Source organism: Pagrus major, chromosome 23, assembly GCF_040436345.1.
Source record: "Pagrus major chromosome 23, Pma_NU_1.0".
Lineage (NCBI taxonomy): Eukaryota > Metazoa > Chordata > Actinopteri > Spariformes > Sparidae > Pagrus > Pagrus major.
Genome location: NC_133237.1, coordinates 19,946,161 through 19,971,311, shown reverse-complemented (window position 1 = coordinate 19,971,311; position 25,151 = coordinate 19,946,161). Strand labels below are relative to the sequence as shown.

Genomic DNA, 25,151 nt, shown 5'->3' with positions numbered 1-25,151 from the left:
AATGAGATATACAGTAAATGTGATGCGATTAGTATCAATTTATATTCTGTTGTTTTGTTTTTGTTTTTTAAGTCACGTGTACATAGTTTTCAAGAGTTTTGATTTGGTCTGAGATGGTGCTTAATTTTTATTTATTTATTTATTTATTTATTCATTTATTTATCTATCTATCTATTTATTTTTCAGTTGGCTAGTTAGTATACAGACAGAGGTGTAGTTACGGGCTGTGGCCACTGGAGGGCACCAAACACCAGTAAATAAAGTCCACGAACGTCAAGTTACATATAATAGCTTAGTAACACATCCGGTAAATGCCTTCAAAATAAGACTTTCAACACAAGCGCCGTGTTGGCGGTCACGTGGTTTTTTTGGCGTGTTGGTCAGACTGAGCGACACATCTTGCGGCGATATTTACTCTTTGAAAGGTCATCCCGGAAGATTTGGTAGGCGATGATGAAGCGGTAAATCAAGTGAGTTTAATGCTTTAAATGTGTATTTCTATTAAAATTAAATGCGAGGCTGACGTATCTATACTCTGTTGTCACTTCCTGTAGCTGTTTTCTTGAGGCATGGTGTGTGTGTGCCATTTTTCCTCATGGTGTAACAGTTAGCAAATGAGAATAACTTGCTTGAGGTAAGTTAGCCTGTGTATGCTAACCGGAGTAGCTAAACATCAGTGTTTAGTAAGTTAGCCGATGTTCGTGTGAGCACTGCTCGTTAACAAGAGTTGACGACAAGTCAGTACCACCGATCCATGCGATTGTTTTCCGCCTGGCTCGTTTTGTAACACTGGTTGGGTTGACAGCGGGTTGTTAGCTTGCTAGCTTCCCTCACAGATACTCAAGTGCCGTCAGACAGTTGTTTGTGTTTGAGCAGAAGTGAGGGGCGGAGGAGTCATGAGGTCTGAAGTCAGTGAAACTACATTTAATCAGAATTAAAGATATTTAAAGGCATCGTATAAAGCCACGGATGAATGCAGTTTTCTAGGTAAGTCCATGACTCATGCTGCTTGTTTACTTTAAGTTCATTGTTTACGAAAAATAGTTCAAGACTCAAGTGAAACTCATTCAGTGAGTCACTGGGTGAAACAATGGTCCGATGGTTCAAACCTGTTGGTGAACAACAGACTCTTCCTGTTAGAAACAATATTCTGCCAGAAATCTGATGTCAACGTGAAGCAACCTTCAATAAATGCTCTGCTACTAAAATACGCTTTCATTGCCTCAGTGAGTCACGTGCCTGCAGCGTACATCATGGTCACAGCTGGATGTGTAATGTCAACATGTCCAATGGAGAAACATCAGCTTGGATGTAACGTTGAACTTCATGTAGAGAGGCAATAAGATAATGATACCTTTTAAATACTTAGTCATAAACTGTTAATCTTAACTGCGTCTATAAATGACGTAGCAACAAACATAGGAAACAAATTTGACAATAAAATATCATCAGTATAATAAATGGATCTATTTTTGGCTCTTGAACCTGATGAAAAGGCCTGTGGTGAGGTGAGGAAAGTCATGAGACGACATGCAAATCAGCAGGAGAAGTGAAAGATATGTATGCTCTGCTGTTCAACTGTATTATTATCTGGTTTTGCAGACACACACACACACACACACACTGTAAGCTGCACAGGAGTGTTTTGTTATTCCTCTTTAGTACAACGTCACTGACATTTTTTGGCTAGCTTGCCTTCATTAGGTTGATTTATCCATTTGTCAGTCGGAAGAAAACTAATTGCCAAATATTTAGATGATTTTTTTATCGTTACCGTCATTTTTCAAGCGCCTCAGAGCAAACATTACGCACACCTGTGGACCGACAGGTACGTAGGAGAAGATGGAGGGTCGACGAAATCAGAACTAAGTAATTTTTCAAGCAATAATGTCAAATATTTTCTGGCTCCAGCTTCGTTTAAAGTGAGGATATTTTGTAAATTAGCAGTTATTGGCTTTGTATGAGTCTGTTGGATAAAAGAAGCTTTTGTACGATGTTCTAGGAAATTGATGATGATGAGCATTTATTATAATATTTTGAACATTATGAGGGCAAGAGAGAAGAGCTGGAGAAGAGCTGAGTGACATGTTGTAATAATATCCATCTGATTGTTTAACTAAATGATATCATGGGTCTAATATCTTAATAGATACAGAATATTTCCAGTTAGCTCCAGCTGCCTGTTTTCTGTTTCCTCTGTCAGTCTGTCTCTACTGTAGCAAACCACAATGGAAATCAGTGGCTTGAGTGAAAACCGCTTTAATACTTGAGGGTTTTTACATCCATATTTAGTGAATGTTACACGCCCTGTCTGTGCATATTATCCCCAGAAGGACAGTGGCACTAAATATAACAGTCCAACAACTTATTCACTTTGTTGCAGGGGGAGTTTCCTGTCTCACTGCAGGAATGCCGGGTGGAGAGTACGGGGAGCTCGATGGCAGCCTCCCTGCCATCGCTTCCTTGAACGCTTCGTACTCTACGACCCTGTCCATCCCTTCTCCGTACCTGTTTGTACCGCCCGCAGAGCGCAAGGCCATCTCTGACGTCCGACGCACCTTCTGTCTCTTCGTGACGTTCGACCTGCTCTTCATCTCCCTTCTGTGGATCATTGAGCTGAACGTGAGCATTAAACAGACAGTTTAAGTTTCAGTGGCGTGATTTATTGATCTGTTCGCTGTCTTTTAACGCAGCAGTGAGACTCTGTCTGACTGCGATGTTCTCCTGCAGATCTCCAGCTCAATCAAGGACAGCTTAAAAAAAGAGGTCATCCACTATGACTACACATCTTCCTTCTTTGACATCTTTGTAAGTGGCTCAATCTCAGTCTATTTACATTTCATTTGATTTCACAGTAGAATAATGGCATTGCAGCGCGTGATCCTGATCAAAGCCTCTGTATGACCGCTCATTAATGAGCAGATACTCATGTTAAACCTGCTCTACACAAACTTGTCCGAAATCCTATCAGTTTTGGATCACAGTCAGGATTTTTGGTATCACAGAAAGATGTTTTCTAACTGAAGTTATGAAAAAATTCTATCTTAGGATAAGAGTTTAGCTATTACAGACGTGCGTAACTGAAGAATTTCCTAAGTTGGGATGACACCGACCCACGTTGCAACATCGCTGGCAAAAACCCCATGCAGAACTGCAGTGAAACCAGGAATCAGCTCATTTATGATTACAACATTTACTGTGTACTGTCCAAAAATTTGGACAAAATGTCCACTTTTCCTTTTGCAATATTGTTCTTGTTATTTCCATGTCAATAAAACTCCTTTGAATTAAAAAAAAAAAAGCTATGCCACGACAGGCAACCATGCACCTCCGTCCCAAAAACTCATTGGGAGATGTATGTAATCATAAATAACTGAACAAATGAAGTGTGTTGCTGCAGTACTGTGTGCTGTAACTAACCGTCCATGACGGTGGATGTGCTTGTGCATGTGCTACACAGATCGAGTAGCTTCTTTTCTTGTAAGACAGCCGTTTTCAAGCATTCAGTCTGTCTCATCTACATTTTATAGACATCGATTGAAGAATCGAGTTCACGGTTCTAGTTAGGATTTTTTAAGTTAAGATATGAGGTCGGAGATGGGACACAGCCATGAGTTTAGGAAATGCTTCTGTAATAAGAGTGTAGGACATTCCCTGTTGTTGAAACTTGAGATAGGTCAAGCATTCAGGAAACTTTCTTCAGTGACGCCACAGGCAGATATTTGCTTTATAGCTTGATTTATAGTCTCTGAATGAGCCGTCGTAGTAGGTCACATGTCTGCGTTTATTGACACAAGAAGAGAAACTTTATTGACACAAAAAGAGAAACTTTATTGACACAAAAAGAGAGACTTAATTGGCACAAGAAAGGAAATTGTGTTGACACAAGAATAGAAAAGCCTGAGTCAACATTTCTGCAACGCATGACGGGTCATTTTCCTTTTCTCTTCTTCCTCCTCGCCTCAGCTCCTTGCCGTGTTTCGTTTCCTGTGTCTACAAGTGGGTTACGCTGCCTTCCGTTTGAAGCATTGGTGGGTTATTGCGGTGAGTGTGTGAACTCAAGTCAGTCAAACACACACAGATGAAGTAATGAAACATCTCTTTATTAACACATCTGGACATGAATCATAACACAAATCTAAACTCTCCTGTCTTCCTCCACAGGTCACCACTCTAGTGACCAGCGTCTTCCTCGTCGTTAAGGTCATCGTATCTAATGTGAGTCCCCCTCCCCCCCCCACCACCATCGCCTATGTACTGTCATAGTTGTTGATGTGTGGGTGGTGTGAGCATATCAGTCAAAACCACAGAAAGCTTTTTGACTTCTGCATTCATGTGTGTCTGACCAGACAGCGAGCTGTTCTGAGTTTTATGATGTTATCGTTTTATGATGCAGAGAGGATCAAAGACGCTCTGTCTGCGTTTAAAATCAGTATCACAGTGGCCCTAAAACTCAAGTATCAGTCACCCTCTAAGTTTAGCTTCAGGATGACGTAGTTTCTGGCCCTTCACAGCTCCTTACCCAGAATGCCTTTGGCTACGTGCTGCCCATCACTTCCTTTGTGGTGGCCTGGTTGGAGACCTGGTTCCTCGACTTCAAGGTGCTCACTCAGGAGGCCGATGATGAAAGAGGTAGGAAAGCGTTCCTGACGAGTTTGAGCACGACTTGAATAAAATCTACTTTTTCTTCAGAACTGTTTCTCTCATTTTGACCTCAGCCTACCTAGCGGCGGTGAACGCAGCCTGCGAACGAGCCCCCATGATCTACCCCCGTGCTGTTTCAGACGGACAGTTCTACTCTCCGCCTGAATCCGTCGCAGGTGATGTCTGCTTGTCTCCATGGATGTGTTCTTGTTCATCGGCCTCTAGTACTGTCTGTGTGTGTGTCTTTCTACATTTACTATTTGAGCCACACATTGAGTTTTGTCTCTAAACTTGTGTCTGCAGGCTCGGAGGAGGATCTGGATGAGGAGGGTCTTGGACGCAGAGCTGTCACTGCACAGGTAGCTGCATCAGTCTGAGGAATCTGTTTACCCTGCCCTGCTCCTCACCTGATTGTGACTGATGATTTTCTGCTCCTCCTCCCCCTCTTATTCCAGGAGAAGGAGTATGTCAGACAGGGTCGTGAGGCCATGTCTGTGGTGGAACAGATCCTAGCCCAGGAGGACAACTGGAAGTTTGAGAAAAACAACGTGAGTCTGTGATTTAGCTTGAAGTGTCTCATCCTCTCCTTTAGTTGTGATGCATGGGTTAAAGGCTTGACTGCAAACCAAGCGTGTCAGACAGTGCAGGAGCAGAGTTTTCTGTGGGAGAGAGTAACTCCCTTTGGGCTTTTTCACTTTGAAGGCTTTTTACATGCACAGAAATGCTACATAACACAATAAAGAAAAGGCAAAAACCCAAAAAGCATAATATGACCTCTTTAAACGATACAGCTGTCTGCAGTGACAGTCAGACTGAGTGGCCTTTGTTTCAGTAGTACTTTATGTGATTATTAACTAAAGTTTAATTAACTCTAAATGTGATATTTATTAATCATGATTATTATAAAGTGTTACCAAATCTGCTCAAACCCCCTCAGTTTGTTGTGGGAGAAGAAATTAAAGTTTAAAAAACAAACATTCAGATTATTAAAACTGTAACTTAGTGCCAGATATATCGCATACAGTGTTTGCCGTGTTGTTAATCAGATGTTGTGTACGCAGTTCTTTGCTAAAAGGAAAAGCAGAGAGAAGATTCGGTACTTTAGACGTGAACTTCAAAGTGAATCCACATATTTTCACCACCTGGAACCAGTTCCAGTGAAAAACTCCTGCCACACCACATTTTTCACTGCAGGGACGGTTTCACTTTATTTGAGCGTCAAATCTTTTTCATTTAAAAAAAAAAAGCTGATGTGCATTTTACAAGTAATAGTAATACAGTATTCTGCTTGAGAGAATGGTCACAACCTTTTCCTCCGACACACTGAAATAAAATTGAAAGCACATTTTGTCTCTGGGCAGGACATGGGCGACTCTGTCCACACTCTGGAGATTCCCTACCACGGAAAGACTTTCATTCTCAAGGTACCGCTGCTCTTTGTGTATTCATAGTGAAACTGCTGCAGCACGGATCCAGACGAACCACATTACTGTGCTTATTTATCATGTTTAGATGTCTGTAGTCTGTCACATTAATCCTGACGTGTTTTTTCAAGCTGTCTGATAATCAGGCTTGTTGTTTTTTGATGTTCAGGGCTGATTTTGTGCTACAGTATTGTAGCTGTAAAGAGTAGAGCAGGCTGTATATCAGTGCACCTTTCACAATCATTTAAGTCACCTCGCCAAAACTGAATTAAATACACTTTGCAGCGTGTATATATTTAAACAACCTCTGAAGGGCGTAGTGATGAAGTAATGGGGACTAATGGGGTGTTAAATTTAATCAGATATGAAATAGACTTCCTGGTGCTGTTTTACAGGCTTCAGAGAAATTGGAGTCACGATGCAGTTCCTGCATCTGTGTGTGTAGTTTCCCGGAGAGGAAGTCTGTTATTTACACAGTGTCAGGTTTATTTTACTTTCAGACGTCTGCTGTGTTTAAATGTGTCGATGAGTTAATGATAAGCTTGACCTACAGGCTTATTTCGGTGATTGTAGAAATGATTTGAGTCTTGTTTTTGACATCATCTTTAACGCTTGTTATTGGTGAATTTGTTTGACTACTGCTTGAGATCATCTCTCCAAACAATTTTGCAGCCATAGCGTGTCTTGTTAAGATGCGGTGGAAAACACAACACAATGGGTTTTTCCAACAGGAGAATGACTGTAAACACACAAGTGCTGGTTTTGAAATCACCCTCACCAGCTAACATCAGGATTTTTGAGTACCATAGTGCCGACCTGCACCTCTGATCATGTGAACAACACAAAAAATACGAGATTGTGTCATTTCAGTTTTGCCAGAAAGGGAGAAAATCGTCTGGAGACGGATGAAATATGTATATATACATACATTTATCCTGCCCAACCTTTTCGAAGCTATTTTCTTTCTCATTAATGCTGTACAGGATTTATTCTGAAAAATGTCATATTTCTTGTAGAGTCGACTCACAGCAGTCGACATATTTCTGATGTGTAACTTTATTTTTTGTTCAGGCCTTCATGCAGTGTCCAGCTGAGCTTGTGTATCAGGAGGTTATTCTGCAACCAGAGAAGATGGTCCAGTGGAACAAAACTGTTTCCGCCTGCCAGGTGACACATTTCCCATATCTTTTACTCTCTTTTCTGTCCCTTTGTTTAGCTGTTTTGTGTTTAAGTCTAACAGCGCTTTCTGCCGTCTCCTCAGATCCTTCAGAGGGTTGACGACAACACTATGATATCATATGATGTCTCCTCTGGAGCAGCAGGGGGAGTTGTGTCTGCGAGGTACATCAGCACAGCATACAGCCGGCTTCTCTTCTTTTTCTTATCTTTCAGCTTTTCTTCCCCTTTTATCTTATAATTATTTTGGACTGCAGGTCCTAAATAAAGTAAATTGATTGACTGATTGATTTGTCTTCCTTTAGGGACTTTGTTAATGTCCGACGGGTGGAACGCAAGCGAGACTGCTATCTGTCTGCTGGCATGGCAACAGACCATGAAGCCAAACCTCCATGCGGTCGCTACGTCAGGTCAGACCATGCCTCTAGCCGGGCTCCTTTCACTGATCCAGTAAATTAAAACATCATATCGATTTGATAAAAGTGCAGTTCTGTTAGTTTCATTTCTTTTAACTCCTCTGTCGCTTCTCTTTTATCTTTATTGCCGGCCTCAGGGGGGAGAACGGTCCAGGAGGATTTGTGGTCCTCAAATCCAGCAGTAATCCGTCCGTCTGCACCTTCATCTGGGTCCTCAACACAGACCTGAAGGTAAGAAGAAACCCACTGCAGTTATTCCAGTTATTGCAGTTGCTTAAGGCAATATGGGATGGTCTTAACCTTGAAGGGCAGAAAAACCTGAATTGTCTGTATTAAGACAATCGTTGTATGTCACCGCTGCTTTCCACTGTTGCTGACGGCAACCTCCAACTTTCTCACCTAGTTGAGACAACTCTGCAGCAGATCAACTCTCAACCTCTGAAGCTTAAAAACAAAATTAGCCAGCTAGCTACACTGAGGAATAATGCTGCTGGAATGTGCATTTCTTTGCGAAGGACTCTTGAGTGCCTCCTCTCAGTTCCTCTCTCCGCTCCGCTAACAGAGAGCAACAGTAGTGAACGTTAGTTTAGAAATTGAGTCTGATAACATAAACTAACGACCGGCTTCTAGCACAACAAAGTTCCACAGAGCCCCTTTAACGTAAATATAAGACCTATTACAGATGAGGGAAAAACTGTAAACATGAAAAGAAATACACAATTAACACTCACTTTTTGTGTGTCATCAGGGCCGGCTGCCCCGCTACCTCATCCACCAGAGTCTGGCCGCCACCATGTTTGAATTCATGTCCCATTTACGCCAACGGATCACCGATCTGCGGCCTTCTCATCGCTCCCACCACCACATTTAAAGCAGGAGAGACGTCTAACTGTGCCACAGGTGGTCGAGAGGTGTCGCTACTGTTTTCTTCGAGTGGACCAACGGGCGTGGCAGTACCCTTGTGATGCATCTAAGCTGAAGGGATGTGCTACTCTAACTGAGAAGACTGCGGAGATGTGAGACTGACCGTGACCACATATTCGCCACATTTCAGCAACAGGAGAGGAGGAGTAATTCGGTTATCAAAGACAATGTTCCTCCTCATTCTCAAACTTCAATGTTATTTTTGAAGCGTGGTCACACACATAATTTTATGCGGACCTGTAATTGTTTTGCTGTGTCCTTCACTGTGCAATGAGAACTGTTTTTCCTGAGCCTGCCAAGTCATCTTGTGGCAGGGTGGACATTACTGAAACAAGCAAACCTGGATGAAGACATTAGTGATTCTCACTGTGTGGGCATCTGCCTCTCTTGTTACAAATGAACTAATACAATGGCATGAAGCAGCTGTCTCTCTGAGCCTTATCTAACTACACACATTGTTAGCCTTTGAGTTGCTGCTTTACGTTGTTTTTTTAAAAAATACTTTTGTGTGTCTGTATTTTGACTTCTGGTGCACCTGCCCCCAAAACAAATCATCCCTTCACAGCCATATTTAGCGTTTAATTTGAATGAGTAAAAAGCTATTTCTACACAGTTTATTCTCCTGAACTACACTGTGATGGATGATGAGAAAAGTCACTCGCTGTCTAACCACCACTAGAGGGAGACACCACTGAACCACAGAGTGAAAGCCTCTTGGTTTTACATCATTCCCTATCCCAGGGTGCAAATATCTTATCAGCTGACATTTAATCACCTCTTTTTCATTTTGCTTTGCACTTTGGGATCAGCAAGGAGGTCAAACCAGGAGTCAGATCAGGAGGATGTTAGTCTGTGTTGCAAATGCATTATCAAGCTTGGCTCAAACTCTGATGATGTTCATTAAGTAGGATGCTGTATACCTCCTAAAGCTATCTTTTGTGCCAATCACCTCAAGTAGCCTTGTGGTGAAATAGCTGAACTCATTACTTGTCACCAAGATATTACTGTACACATATGATTTCCATTGATAAGTGCTGGTCTCTCCTCAGGCTCCATCATGAGGTTTTTCTATCAAATTTCTCGCATCATGGAGCATTATGTGGTTTTTAATTATTTGGAAATGTTTCAAGTTTAAGTTTTAGTTGTGTTTTCAAAGACTGCACCTCAGAATATCATGATTTGTTATTGCATATGTACTGAAAGCTGTCAAAAGGCTGAAGTCTGGCTATTGGTTCAATTCACTGTGGAGTTGAACCAAAGGAAGTTCTTCGTTGTGCTTTTTACTCATGAGAAATAAGGCATGAAACAACTTTGGCTAATTCCTCACAGTTTGAAGGAGCATTTATGGGTGTGACTGATGTGTCGACTATAATGTGATCATTTACCACGTTACACTCACAACATGGCCACATGGCCCTGAGGCATTTTACTTTGTAAGCTCAGATATGTGTGAATGCCGCGGTCATAGTCTGGAGTTATTCCTTCTTACAAGCGGTTATTGACATTTAACTGTATCATTGCTTAACATTGATTTTAGATTCTGCGTACTATACAGAGGGAATGTCAAATGAAGGTAATTTATGATATCAACAATTGTGTGCCTTTATCACAGTAACATTAAATATCAGCCTTTTCTTTTCTTTTGCTTTGCTTTGCATTTATTTTATACTGTTAACTTGATGCTTAATACCTTCAGCAAAGGTACACTGTACACAAACGCTGCCTGCCTGAGAACTTTGTTTTTCTTTAATAATAGTTTTTGAATGTACGTGTCTATGGATCATTCATCAAACATGTTAATTTAAAGCCGTCACAGGAATACTGACCAACAGTTTTTGAGTCTTAACCAGTGTCTCATGTCTAATAAAATATATGAATTCATGACAGTGTTCCAGCTTCAAAACCTCATTTAACTTACGGACGAAACCAGCTGTTAATATTTTATAAAGCCAGACAGATATTAGGGAATAAAACAATTCTTCCATTACATTAAATTATACACACATTTTTTAATCACTCAAATGTGATCATGAAACGTTTGTGACAATGATACGTAATGGAGGCCGGATATTTTACAATTTAACAATAATCTTTAAAGGATGAGTTCACCAAAAAATTCAAACGTATCCATGGTCAACTCACCGCCATTCTGATGGAAAGTCAGGTGAAGTTTCCACAAAACATTTGATCTCCTTTATATCCTCTTTGTATGTGCTGTATATCCTGATGCCAGTCGGGTAGAGATAAACGTAATCTATGCGATCATACAGATGATTTAGTTTTTCCGCCACTGTGACTGCACTAGAGCAGGTGATGCTGACTTACTCTTAAGATTTATCACGGTAGATTCTACCCGCATATTTTCCACCATTGTATCCTGGGGGTGTTATGTCATGAACAATGATATCCTGTGACTTGAGCCTATGTCACGTGTGACAGCCTTACTGTTGTAAAAAAAAAAAAAAATGATAAGGGGCCTGACCTCTAAAATAAAATAAATCTTATCTGAAATAAGGCTGGCTTTTGGGTGTCATCCTCCTCATCATGATCATATTGTATTATAGCGTTATAACTTTACCAAAGTTCCTTTTTGAAACTTTTTGGATGTGAAGTCATCTGAGTTCTTCAGAAATTCAAATCAATCCGTTCAAAGATTCTCATTTCAACACATTCTCGCAGATTCATGCTTAAGAAATCTCAGTAACCACATACGGTGAAATTAAATAATCCTTGAATCAATACAGCCATGGTAGATTGGATACAGAGTGTGTAATCAGAGGAGGGGATGTGTTGTCCTCAGGGCAAAACACAATGCTAAGGCCAAGAGATGCAGCAGCTCACATGATTGTGCTGTGACTGTCTTCTGAGGCTATGGGCGTGTGAATATGTGTGTTTTCTTTTTAAACTGATGAGAGAGCAGGCGTCTCACTGTTCTCATTGTCCTTCATGTAGGGTTGAGCCGAAGGACCAGTTCTTGGGCTGAGTTTCTCTACCCTGACAGGCTCAGGCCACTGATCAGGAGGACAAACGTATTGGATGTGGAGCACCATCCTGAAAAATAGGAAGCTGAAAATTAGGTAGAGTTTGGGGATCAGTGTTTTGTAATTTTTTTGACCTGTTGTTCTCTGTGATCAGTTTTATCGGATGCTATTCCTCCGAGAGTGACGGCAGATTAATAAGAGTCATTCTAGTCGACCTCGATTGTTGTGACAGCTGCCTTTTCTTACATCTTTTCTGAAATATAGGCTGTGAATAAGGTCCTCTTTCTAAGGAATCTCCTCTGAGCATCGACAGGGACAGCAGCATTGTGGAGCATTGGAGTTAAAGAAAACCAGCTGTGTTCATACTTTTCAGACAAGACCGACGACTTGACTCTACTTCATTATTGCTTGAAGAACCAAGGAAGTTGTTCCCTCCATTCGAAGCACTGAGACACAGCTTCTGTCCGGACTATCTGCCATCGTGAACACCTATTACCCATTGACTCTGTTCGTAACAGATGGGTTCAGCCTTTAAGAGGTTCATGCAGTTCTGCTGCTGCTGCTGCTGTGCTGGTGACGAAGACGATGAAGATGAGAAGCAGCCTTTAGTACCGTAAGAAGACTCTTCCCCTTAATACATGAGTATTGCTATCATCCACATATCAGTTACACTTATCACCAAGAGAAGAATATAATCCTCAGAAAATGTTTTTTATAGTGTCAGAAAGGGACTTTCATAACTGTAGCATATATGATCACTGTATTAAAGTGTAATAACTGTGCTTCTGGGCCTACCACACAGTCAGGATCCGTTGGAGTACTTTAACCGTGAAGTCCAGAAGCGTCGCGATGAGGAGACCAACCTGTGGAGTACGCCAGGAGACCCGAGCCACTCGGAGAGAGAGGACGACCGAGTCCTTTACGGCCTGCTGCAGGCCAGGAACAAGACCCGCATGGGATCCACGGTATGTGAGGGAGGATTTTCTAGATACAGAACAATCTTCATTCAGGTCATGTACCTAAAGTTTAAAAAAGAAACCAATAGTGGAAAATAATAAAGTTATTACCATCAGCTATTCAAACCAACTGTGAGTCAGCAGGACTATGATGAAAATCATCCAATGACAAGAGAATGGGCCAGCAGAGCCTCGCCTCTTAACAAGAAATTACAATGGCCTGAAAGACAATTGTTCTTTAAAGCTTTTTCCTTCTCTTGTTTAGGGTTATCGCCGTCTAAGTGTCGACATTGAGGCCATGAGAGACACACGTCGAGAGGTCAGAGACAAATGGCAGACAATCCTGGAGAACTTAGGTAACACCAGACAGATGAGATGTGGGACAGATTGTCTCTTCTGCATACATACAGAGTAACCGGAAATGGTTTGCCTTCTTTCCTAGGTTTTATGGCGGAGGCAGAGTCGCTGCTGACAGTGTCTGCAGGAGCCTCACATGACCGCATGCGTAACGCCCCAGCAGCACGTGCCATGCTTAATATGCTCCACACTGAGACTTCCATCTTCTGCACCAAAGAACCACCACCGGCAAGATATCTATTCATCCTGGTGAGAGCAGGGGTTTGTCAGAGGGAATCAATGTTATAATGAACTCTAGCTGAATGAACTAATGCTCTAATCCCTTAGTGAGTGTCCTTGCTGTGACCTGGAGATTAGGGTTAAAAACCCACCTCTTGGGTGTTATGAAGCACATCAGTCATACCATATCATAACCTTATCCAAAATGTGGGCGTTCTTACTCTATCCCAGTGCTCCAGGCTAAAACGAGGGCTACCTTCCCCAATCCCTTGGGGCAGTCTTGTACTTGTCTTGTTTACTTGTATTGATAAGACTACTTCTCCACTCCCTATGAGCAGAGAGAGTTCAGGGGCAGAGAGGTTGTTTAGTTGAATATGTTTGTCAAGTCTGTCTGACTCAGTGGTCCTTCATCTGAATGAGGTTTGTTCAAGTTAGAATCTGTGACCCCGATCATGGCTAAATATCAGTAGCCTAAAGCAACGTTTCCACCAAAAGTCTTCTGAACTTTTAGTCCCAGGAACTTTTCAACGAACTGAAAGGTTAATTCAGCATGTTGTTGTCTGCGCTTCCACCACGGTCTAAAGACTCGTGAATAATGGACAGATTATTCTGCTGCTATAAGACAAAAAGAGGACTGTTTTAAAAAGCCATTTTTGCACACATCTATACTTCAACTTTATTTGTTGTTGGTCCATCTGTCATATGCTTTCATCTGTAAATCCATATCGATGTGTCAAAATTTTTTTTTGACTCATTTTACAAAAAAAACTAAAAAAGAAAAAAATCTCATGAGAAAAATCAATGCTTTTTCCAGAGAACATTTCAGGAGAAAAAACTGAGTGAAAAAGAAAATTCACTTTCTTCAGGTGAAAACAAAAAAAGAAAGTTCTGGAGAAAAAACAAAAGATTTTCAGGAAACATTTTTGTTTCATCCGGGTGGAAATAAAATTCTGGGTTTTACAAAAACACAAAAAAAATTTTGAGAGAGAAATAAAAAAAAAAAAATTCAGATGGACAAAAAAAGTTTTTTCATGAGACAAAAACAAAAGATTTTTTTCAGGAGCAAAAGCCATTTTCATGTGTAAAATTGAGTGAAAAAATGTTTTTTTTTTTAGGAGAAATCTCTTTTCCATGTGCAAAATTAAGTAAACAATTAATTTTTTTTTTTTTTTTTTTACAAAAAACAAAAATAAAATTTCCGAAAAAAAAAAAAAAAAAAGTTCCTTTTCAGTAGAAAAAACTAAAAAAAAAAAATTTCTGGAGAATTTTTATTTTTATGTGTGAAACAATGCAAAAATAATTTTCAGGAGAAAAAAACTTTTTCAGAAGAAAAAACAAAAAACTTTTTCAGAAGAAAAAACAAAAAACTTTCAGAAGAAAAAACAAAAAACTTTCAGAAGAAAAAACAAAAAACTTTTTCAAGAGCTTTCTTTTTTCACGTGCAAACTCGAGTGGGAAAAAAATCACTTTTTTTAAAACAAACAAACAAAAATAATTCAGGAGAGTAAAACTTTTTCAGGAGAATTTTTTTTATCATGTGTGAAACTAGGTGAATATGCGAATTTTTCAGGAGAACAAAAAAATGTGTGAAAGTGAGTGAAGAAAAAACTTTTTCAGGAGATTTTCACAGATGGATAAATTTGAATCAGACTTAGAAAATGAAAATTTTCACCAGAAAAACGAAATTCCTCACCTGCCCCTCAGAGCGAGAAAAATGAATCAACATTCTTCCAGTGGTTCAGATCACAGCCCCAGCAGGACATAGGGGACATATCTAATCCCACCTTCTGACAATAATCACATTTGGTTTCCAAGCCTCAACCACTTCTTCTGCTCCTTCTCTACCTCTTCATAGGATCGTCTCCTGTACCTTGATATAGCTGATGATTTTGTGGCAAAGGCAAAGCGCTTCTATCCTCCAAAGGATGACTCTGATGAGGATCCCACAGGCCTTGGCATAAACCTGCCGCTGCTGCTGGCCAGGGTAGAGGCCATGAACGGAAAAGGCAATGAAGATGAGGAGGAGAACGAGAGCGATAGAGATGATGGAAACTTGAGTGACAGATCCTAAGATCTACCAGCTGCAATAATAATAGACACAAGGCAGGGGGCAGTAGTCATCAACCCTGGAGACCTGGATGACAGCGTCGCATTGCTCTTACCTTTAAGTGTCTGTTGTCTCTTACAGTGCTGCTGTTGCTTCTTGGGAGTTTTTAGCTGAAAGATTTCCCTTTTCTCTGCTTTAGTCTTACTCTGTTTTCTGTGGTCGGAATCTAAGATTTCCAGGTAAATGTTACAGAGGTGTTAACCGTCTAATGACATTTAAACGTCTAGGTCTATTTTTTCCCTGTCTACCATAGAATTTCATCAAGTTCTTACCCTGTTCATTGTTCAGCTGTTGTGAACCTTGAGGGTAGTGATGTTCCTTTGAGCAGAGCCTCTTTATATTTTGTCCTATGATTATCAGCACTCATTTTATTCAATCACATGATCGTATCAACGCTAAAAAAATAGCCGAGTGCGTGTTTGTGTAATTGATACTTTTAACTCATTAAACTTTTCATTTGGCTTTAAAATGTTTGGAAAACAGCAGATGGAAAGTCAATACAGTTGGTACGGTATGTTTGAACTTCTAAATTGGTGGTGTATGTGTGTGTGTGTGTGTCTGAGGTGTCTTTCAGGTGAGGATTTTATTGAAAATGTGAAAGTTTTCTAAACTAATGGCAATTTGTATGTGTGTGTGTTCTGGTGTCCAGTTTATGATGAAATAAAGCTGCAGCCTGATGCCTGTTATGTGTACAGTGTCACATGCTTGTGTGAAGCTTTCCCTGGAGCTGCCCCAAGAGAAGTTTCCAGCTATTCAACATTACACAAAAGACAAAGAATAAAAGATGGATTTGCATGACTATCTGCAAACCGAAACGTACATAGAATTTGCTGCATTGAAGTCAAGTGAGATTTGAGCAGTGATTCTACGGAAACTGGCACGAGAGCAACATTCCTTTGTAGTGAAGTACAAGTGTCTTCTTCAGTCTGTTTCTATGCTCTCACGTGGCCCGTCGGCTGTGTACCCATGGCTGGCTTACGATCCGATCTGCAGGCATACTGCAAATCCTGTCTGGTGTCTAACCATCCCGCTGGGACCAGGCCGGGTTGCAAGATGGATGGTGATGATGGTGTTTTGGTGGTCAGCTGCTTCTTGTTGTTGTTATTGTTATGTAAGAGAAACACTCTGCTGAGGGCACATGTTCGAACACGGCACCAGCCTGCTGGCACACTGGCACACACGCAAATAGCATAGCTGGTAACATTTGACTCTGTGGTGCTGGTCTGCAGGCCTGCAGTCAACCAAAGAAAATCTTGATAGACTGAAATTCTACCTACTCTTTAACCAATCAGCATAGGAAAATTTAATTCAGCACTCGGTTGCACCAGCTATGCACAAGGGTCAACGTAGCCAAGTTGAGACTAATTTCTAACGTAGAATAGAGTTTACTAACATTTTAAGGGTTGCACCACCTGAAATGGTTCCTGCAGAGGCATAAGTTGAAACTGTTTATGCACCTCTTGTTGTTGGTAACGTTAGCTATTTTTAGCCGTCAGCCTCTTCGCTATTGTGTAGCTAAGTGTTTAAAGACAACTGGGCACAAGAGCAACACAGTAATAAAGCTGCATCAACAATAGCGCTGTTCTCTGATTGGCAACGGTAAGTTAAAAATGTCGTTTTCTGCAAAAGTATTTTGGTTAATTTGGACTTTATGCCACAGTAGTTAAGATGAACCGTCTCTGTGGTGCAACCAAACATTGACACAACTTTTAGAAGAAGAATCTTTATTTATATCACATATCATATAATATGCAGCATGATGAAACTGGTGATCTGCATTTAACCCATCCCAAGGGAGCAGTGGGCAGCCAACATACAGCGCCAGGGGACCAACTCCAGATCTAAGCCAGTACCTTGGTCAAGGGATAGTATGAAACTAAACTAGTTTCCATGTAGCGTTCAGTGTGTACTTTGCACCTTAAACGAAGCGAGAACTTATATATAGCAAGACTAGACCCCTACAGCACTTACCTGAGGATGAATTAAATCACCACACTGTAAAATTTATTTTTTTCTTATGCAGCAGGAAGTGACTTTACCTCAAATTTGGTTCTTCAACCCTGGTGTTGTAAGATGACTAATAAATGAACCTGTTCCCTTCATCAGTGTGATGAGTGCATCTTACTTGGTAGCCAAAATAGCTGCTAATCAAAGACACAACGTGGCCAAGCAATTGAATTCCTGCATTTTGGTCATTTCTTTTTGTCACATAGCTATAATGTTACCTTCAGGGCATGTCTATTACGTCTATTACATGTACGTACAGCAACAACCCACACACACCAGTGATCTAAAGTTATACAAAATGCAACATGAAAAAACAGTTACCTACTACAGTACTCTTTATTCAGTTGGATTCAAATGAGACTTAATGTTCAAAGTTTCTCCTGACTGTCACTCAGTATTACACTTCCAACCTTCAACCTCCAACATCACTGCAGCCTGAGGGAGTAATAGATGCTGGCCACAAAATAAATTTGATCCACTCACTTCTTTCCTCTGAAGCTAGGGGCCGATGTAGCAATTTGTTCTGGTTCTTAGACGTGGTGTCAATAATTCTGGAGCTGAGTAAATGTTCAGTGAGCGAGTTCAAAGTTGTAAAAACGGGGGTGTTTTGAATTCCACTAGAGTCAAGTTGAAATTTTGTGAATGCAAGAATCAATAGAAAGTTAACTGTCACTCATATTCTTCCAACTGCTCAGAAAAGACACTATGTCAGGGTGGCCTGTGTAGGACGCTCCTTAATTCATTCCTCTGTCACAAAAAAAAAATCTGACTGACTCAAACTTGCACTCTCACAATATTTTGCCTTATTTACCACCTCTTGACAGGCCTGCTATTGCCCTTGTCCTCCCTCTCTCCCTCCCTCCCTCCCACTCCCCGTCTCTTTTCCGGTGACAGCTCATTTAAATGTCACTTCCCAGCAGCTGTGGCAGTGTTGTTACGCAACACAAAGTTCTTCCTGGCCGAGCCTGGCTTGGTGCAGTGGAGGGATGAGGACTGTGACAGGGCTCACCTCATCACTGTTCACCTTTACAGACTCTACACAACCCTGGCTTCATTATTATAGTATGACTCACCGGAAAACAGCGAAGAGGTGAAAGTCATCTGCTGTTCTCTGGCAGGTTTAGCAGGTGAATACTCTGAATTAGGGCAGAAACTAAAAATTAAAAGCATCAATCTGTCTATCTACTCTAATTTACAATTTGATTACTCAGTCAGGAGTTAGTTTTTATTTTTATTTCAAAAATTTCAATTCAGTTTAGTTTCAGTTAGTTTCCAGAGTGGGTTTGCTTGTTTCAGTTATAGTTTATATTCATTTCAGCATTAGTTTTAGTTTTTATCATTATTATTATTATTATTATTATTATTATTATGATACATGGTTATTTGACAGGATGTAAGACTTTAAAAGTTCAGGAAAGGTAGTACGATACAAACAACCATTTGTGGAGGCCACTAACTCACAATCTTTATTCAGACTAAGACATTTCTTGTATATTCTTATTTTATTTTAGTCTTTTGTATAAGTACACAATATCGTTTCAGTTAGTTGTTATTTTTTTCTAAAGCCTGTGGTTTTTATTTTAATTTCCATGAACTACATTCATTTTAGCTTTAGTTATCTACAATTAACTTGCTCAGGCTCAAGCTGATTCTAAAAAGATATGATCTTGACACTGAAGGACTTACTGGGTTTCTGAAATGGCATTTCATGGTTTCCATGGTGTCATAACATAAAGGAAGGCATGACCCCAGGGATGCCCAAAGTGTTCTTGTTCTCCTTTCTCTCTGTGACCCTGAGCAATAATTTACATACGTAATGCCGCCGTGCTGAGAAGTTACAGTGAGGAAACTGAAATATGGCCGTACTTGATAGGCAGAAGTGTATTAGCACAGAATAAGACATGAGACGTCAGTGGAAAGGAATGCCAGTCATTTCAAACTGCTATAGATTTAATGTCATCATTTAGTCCAGATTTAGCGGATTACACACTACCTTCATTACTACACGTGAAACTTTAAAGATAGTGTGATTGATCAGGCTTCTTGTCAGAAGCTGTTTGCTGTGTGTGTGTTATCTGATATCTGTTATCTGATGATGAGTACCTGATGTGGATGAATGAGTCAGAGACAGGGATCGGCCGTGTGAGTGCGTTTTACGGTCTGTAACCTGAGTTGATTATGGCTTGCATGTCGCTCTGTCACTGAGCTAATGAATCACTGGGGATGGCGCTCAACTGCTACTGCGAGGCAGCACACTGTAATGGCATTTAATGAGGGGGTTTGATGCTATAACAAAGCGCAGCTCCTTCTGAGCTGTATTTTGATTTAAAACTCAGCAGGATGCTCCCTGAAGTTGTCTAGCTTATCACCTTTCATCTCCAAATGACAGATGTGTTATTTATGATCCATACATATTTAAAACTCCTGCATCTTTGCTATCCTTCCACATTAGCACTGTGTCTTGCTGCTTCGTGTACATCAAGACCAAAACCTTATTAAGATTCCTCTCTGGCGACTAAACCCGTTTGTGTGTGTCTACATGTTTGTATAATCTCGATACAGAGTGTCCCCCATGGTACACTCTCCTCTAAGACCCCAGCTGAAGTGGAAAGTATTGGGCTGAGTGATTACAGAGGTGAGCGGGTATACAATTTGAGAATCAGGGGATTTTCTTCCCAATTACCCCTAACCCCTCCTCTGAATGGCTTCCAGCATTCTGGGAATGAGACACAGCGCACTTGGTGTCAGATGTCAGAGCACACTGATTGTAGAGTGACAACATGGATCAGAAATAGCAACAGAACGCCTATAAAAGTCGTGGACAGATCCAAGCCCAGACATAAGCAGCACAAAGAGGGAGACTGGAAGCCAGGAGATACAGCCAGCTGGAGCATCTCTGTTTCCTGAACAAACAGCCTCATCACAGACACAGACTGATCAACAAGACCCATCGGAGGCGATACATCTGAGACAGATCTTCCGAAAGCCAAGATGATGCCAATCTGTACCGTCATGGAGAAGCGTAACGGTGTGGTGGTTGGAGCCGAGCTGGCCTGCACCGTACGGGAGGAGAACAAGGTTCAGAGGGAGAGCTACAGTGCTGACTGGCATAGTGTCAAACTCAAGACTCAACCTCAGGACAGGTAAGAGCTCACAGACCAAGACGAGAAAAGTTTTATGTCTACTTATAATATCCTGTCTGTGATTTAAAATCTTATATTTGAGATGTACTTGCTCATTTACTCTGCAGCTCCTAATGGAGCTGTTCTCACATTAAAATGCACTTAAAGTCTAATTAAGTAGGTAAATCAAAAGTGACTGCTCCCATAGTTTCTTAATTCAACTTTTCTCCGATTCCCGCAGGCAGACAATGAACATGAATGACACCTCTCGTAGGGAGACTCTGTCCCGGCAGTGGCAGGCCCGTTCACCGACACAGACCTGCCCCTCTGGTGTCTTCAGAGTGGGCACCGTGGAAAGAGGGGTGAGGGAGCACCAGCTGCTGCCAAAGAGATTCACCCTCCCCTTGCCCATCTTCGTCCCTGCAGAACTTGGTGTCAGGCTTGGACGAGGAGCCCCACACACCGAGGAGGACCTGCGGCCCTTCCCCAAACCAGACGGAGCCTGTCCCGACAAGAAGACGGTGGACGAGATCACGAGAGACCTCCCCCCGGTCAAGCCAACCCTCATGGAGTTCGCCAAACCCCAAGCCCTGGGTCGCTCCATGTCCCTGGAGGCCCAGAGAGGGTGAAAAAACAAAACGAAGAGGGTGAAAGGACTGAGCAGAGTGTATCGGGAAAAGAGCATGACAAGGTGTATATAGATTTATCTGTAGTGACATTCATCAAAACATATAAATTCTGTAGATCTTTAGCACTATCTGTGTTTCTTAGTGAGCACAGCACCAGGTAAATGTCACACTTTGTCATTGTTGTTGATGAGTGGCATAGAAATGGTTATCTGAAGGCATCGTGATGGAGAGGCAGGGTGTGTGTTCTCAGCTGATCTCTGCCTGTGCTGGCCAGCTGTCCTCACCATGTCTGCTGATCTCTCAGTGGACACTTCACTTTTGCCTTTATTTTTTATATAACAAACTGCAAATATCCTCGTAAGGTAAATGCAAGTGTTCTTAAGGTTATCAGATTTAATGATTGTTTGCGTGCGATGACGCAGAAAGTGACGGTGACGGAAAACGATGTGCCAAAGGAAGTGACAGGTTTTAAAAATGTAAAGAGGGATGGGAAAGAAAGAGCGAGAGTCAGAGGAGAGGAGGAGGGGTGAAGGGTCAGGGAACATGCTGTGGAGTTGGTCAACTTCCAGGCCTCCACAAGCCCTTGACAGTCTCTGAGCTCTGTGAAGAGTACAGAATGCTCTGGCGTAATCACACACGGCAGCTGTACATATGTGAGAGTGTGTGTTTCCCTCTTTGTGTGTGTGTGTATGTGTGTGTGTGCCAGCTGACACCAAATGAGATACTTAGGAAAACTAATAAACTGTTCTTTACCGAGTATTAACTGATCTGCCTCCTTAGATGAGTGGTAGCTCATATATACACATATCTGCTAGAGAAACAGACTCTGTATTAACTGAGAATACACGGTGTTGTATATGAATATGAAATGTGTGCAATGACGTTGAAATATTTTTCCTAGATATTTATTTTTACTAATAAAAGTTGAGCTGCTTCTCACTCCTCTGTCACTGTTTTCTTTCTGATGCAACATGAACATATTGTGAAAATATTTAACGGCGGATGGGAAAGGCTTTGTGACACACTCACAGTTGGTAAAATCAAACAGGTGAATGCAACAGTGAAAATTTATGACCGAATAAACCTGAGTGAGCAATCAAAGCTTTATGTAACCTTACTTGACCAGGCAGTTACAGCTAAGCTGAGCTGGAAGCGAGTGTTATAACTCTAATAACACTACCTCGCAGCTTTGGGCAGGTGCATCACTGTATAACACTGTGTAACAGATTGAATTAGACTTTATTGATCCCTGGGGATAGCTGGTTGTGGACAGGACAAAATATGATACAACAAATAGAAAATGGTACAAATATTACTCCAGCAAAAAGGGCTTGTAACCTAAACAATGATACAAAATGATAATAAATCTAAACATGAATGGAAAAAGAAAATATGTGAAAAGAAAAAACAATGAAAACGTTGAAAGCAACAGATCATTTATGGAAAAAAATGCACTTTAGGGATCAACATGATAGAGAAAAGCTGCCAGACAGGCTGAAATAAATAGCTGGATATCTGTCATCCATCACTGGATACATACATACTGTGACAGTGTTCTCCAACAATCCCCACTTCACCACTTTACATCTCTCGTTAATCTTTCATGCTCCACCTCCTGTGTTTGTTCTCGACACAGAGCGCACTGTTCCCTTGTTAGTGTACACAGCTTTAATGGATGCGCCGAATCACCTCCTCTTCTCATTTACTCTCTAAATCTGCAATTTACTCAATCTAACTTACAAATGATTACTTCTGCCAGTAGCTGGCGTTCTCTAATCTCATCCCTCTTCTGGCTATATTTTCCTCCTTAACCCCCTGTGACCTGCTGTTCCTCTGCCTCTCTCTATCGTCACTCTCACTTGTGTCTCTCTGATAGGCAGCGTGTGGTGGTTTGATATTAATAACTGGGTAAACACTGGCATTACCCTGGAGACAGTGGAAAGACAGCCGTATTGGCACGTTCCTTCTGTTTGAGCTCTTAATCCTCGTGTTTTATGAGAGATTTGGGTGCTGCCTTCACTGCCGCTCTTTGAAATCACCCACCCACACTGCTGCTAAAACCCTGCATGTGCTCCCCACCCTGCACTGTTACAGTATAATCAAGTTTTCAAACTCCATGTGAAACCTCCAAACCCTGAAACTATTTTCAGTGGATGCCAAGGAATGTGGGAATTGAGACGACATGTGTTGTCACACAAAAATCTGGTAAATTGACTTTGAAATTCTTTCCTATGCCTCAGCTGTCTCGGCTACATGGTGCTCTTTGTAATATACCATTCAGCAGACTCAGCTTATCTACTTCTGCAAGCAATTCAATGCAAACCTTAAGAGCTGGGTGACTCTAACCATTAGCTCAAACCTTTACCTTCATCTGAATTTGAATCAGGGAGGAGCACACTCAAACACTTGAGTGTTGAGTGTTACTGGTAATAAGGCCCTTAAAAGTCATTTAAGATGCTCATTATCATTATTATGTGTAAAGAAGAATATATAAGTGTTAGTAATAGCATCATAAACACATTATTACATTTTAACACATTTATAGGCACTTAGAAGTCTTAAAATATTAGCTTTTAATGAGTCTATTTGGTAACTACTCAATATTATGTTTCAAGATGCTTGAAGGTCCACAGAAAGAATAACTAATGATTAAGTAATTAGCATTTGATGAATCTATTGGGTAACTACTCAAGTATTATGTTTCATTTCACTTGAAGGTCCACAGAAAGTAACTAATGATTAAGTAATTTAGTATTAAATGCATCTGTTGGGTAACTACTGGGTATTATGTTTCAAGATGCTTGAAGGTGAACAAAAAGAGTAACTAATGATTAAGTAATTAGTATTTATTGAGCTGTCACTAGTTCATGCCAGCGACTAGTTCATGGTTTGGCTGAGACAACTCATGAAGAAACAATTTTGTCTTTGTTGGATGGTACAACTGAATATTTACTGCTTGTATTGTCATCACCTGAAGGGATTGAGTAGTGAGCCTCCTCTTATCCTTCTAACTGCTCATCGCAGTTTATTTAAAGACAAGGTCACACAGTGTTACATAGCAATAGATCTTATGTGGTGTCACACTTTTGTTATGTTGCCCACGGTGGTATGCAATGGCCCACATAAGCACTATAGTATGCAGAGTCATCGTGAATACTTGTCAATATGGGAATACATCTTGTATAAATATGTACATTCTGTATGTACAGCTTGAGGTCTATTTGCTGTACCACTTAACATCTGTTGCTGCTCCCTGCTGGATGATTTGGGTAATGTAGGTTTGAACAGAATAAATGTTTAGCACTATGACATATTTGTTTATTCTATATAAAAGATCAGATTTTTCAGATAATATGAAAAAGCAAGATTGTTTTTTCGTCCCGAGCAGTGCCCATTTTAAACATATTGTGAATTAATGATCCCTCTCTCTTCTTCTCTGCGTCTGCCTCAGCTCCACTCTCTATAAAAAAAAAGATAAAACATCACACCAATCTAAAGCGCTGATGAACTCATCTTTTAAGCCATTCACAATCAACAGCACTATAATCATTAGCAGCATCTCCAATCAGTACTCTTCTCATAATTACCGTGAAGCTTGCTGCTTGTCGCCTCTCCTGTCACCCTGTTTCGGGGGCACCTATGACATCACGGGAGCAGACTGTGTTAACCGGCTGCTGGCTGGGTGTTGATGTGTAGTTGGTTTTACCTGCTGCGGGTGTGACGTCGGCTCCCACAGTCCCAGTGGTGTTGGGCGGGGGAGGAGGAGGGACAGCAGGCCTGATCACACAAACATTTTCAGTGGTTTACATCTCTTGGATGTTTTTCACTAACTGGTATTAAAGAGGAATGATTTTAAGATAGGGCATAAAAATGTAGTGATATCGGTATTTATTAAGAATGCAGCTTCTGAAGCGATTTTGAATAATTGTTTTCTGGAGATGGAAAGGTCCATTCAGGTCTCGTAAATTTCTGTGCAAGAAAAGAGTTAGTTGCGGTGATTTTTAAGGCTATGTGCACAATTCTTCTCTGTCTAGCTCCTTTTTCTTTTCCGATAGTGCTGACAGTTTCTAAAAGGTGAGAACAAGTTGTTCAAGCACAGCTTGGTAGACATGATGCACGTCCTCCCATCCTCCCCCAAAAGTTATAGGAGGTGTTACCTTTAACTTGAAGTCCCCCTCCAGTCAAAATG

General features: G+C 41.0%; 3 protein-coding genes across 6 annotated transcripts; all 3 read left to right on the top strand.

Moving 5' to 3' along the window:
• The first annotated feature begins 382 nt into the window (after positions 1–382).
• On the top strand, positions 383–10,465 carry stard3 (StAR related lipid transfer domain containing 3). Of its 4 annotated transcripts, none has more exons than XM_073494479.1 (15): positions 383–470; positions 2,384–2,622; positions 2,731–2,808; positions 3,967–4,044; positions 4,165–4,218; positions 4,515–4,632; positions 4,719–4,820; positions 4,948–5,003; positions 5,100–5,192; positions 6,006–6,068; positions 7,140–7,235; positions 7,330–7,409; positions 7,550–7,654; positions 7,798–7,891; positions 8,409–10,465. In XM_073494479.1, the coding sequence occupies exons 2-15, from the start codon at positions 2,410–2,412 to the stop codon at positions 8,529–8,531; spliced, it is 1,353 nt and encodes a 450-aa protein (XP_073350580.1). In that variant the 5' UTR covers positions 383–470; positions 2,384–2,409; the 3' UTR covers positions 8,532–10,465. The 4 variants fall into 4 exon arrangements, with proteins under 4 accessions (XP_073350580.1, XP_073350582.1, XP_073350583.1 ...); XM_073494481.1 differs by lacking the exon at positions 383–470 and adding an exon at positions 557–634; XM_073494482.1 differs by lacking the exon at positions 383–470 and adding an exon at positions 931–987.
• Positions 10,466–12,083: 1,618 nt separating this feature from the next.
• On the top strand, positions 12,084–15,168 carry mreg (melanoregulin). Its single transcript, XM_073495009.1, has 5 exons — positions 12,084–12,178; positions 12,368–12,530; positions 12,787–12,877; positions 12,964–13,127; positions 14,953–15,168. Exons 1-5 carry the CDS (start codon positions 12,084–12,086, stop codon positions 15,166–15,168), a joined length of 729 nt encoding a protein of 242 aa, XP_073351110.1.
• Positions 15,169–20,205: 5,037 nt separating this feature from the next.
• On the top strand, positions 20,206–20,962 carry tcap (titin-cap (telethonin)). The gene is made up of 2 exons (XM_073493753.1): positions 20,206–20,354; positions 20,575–20,962. The coding sequence occupies exons 1-2, from the start codon at positions 20,206–20,208 to the stop codon at positions 20,960–20,962; spliced, it is 537 nt and encodes a 178-aa protein (XP_073349854.1).
• Positions 20,963–25,151: the final 4,189 nt, after the last annotated feature.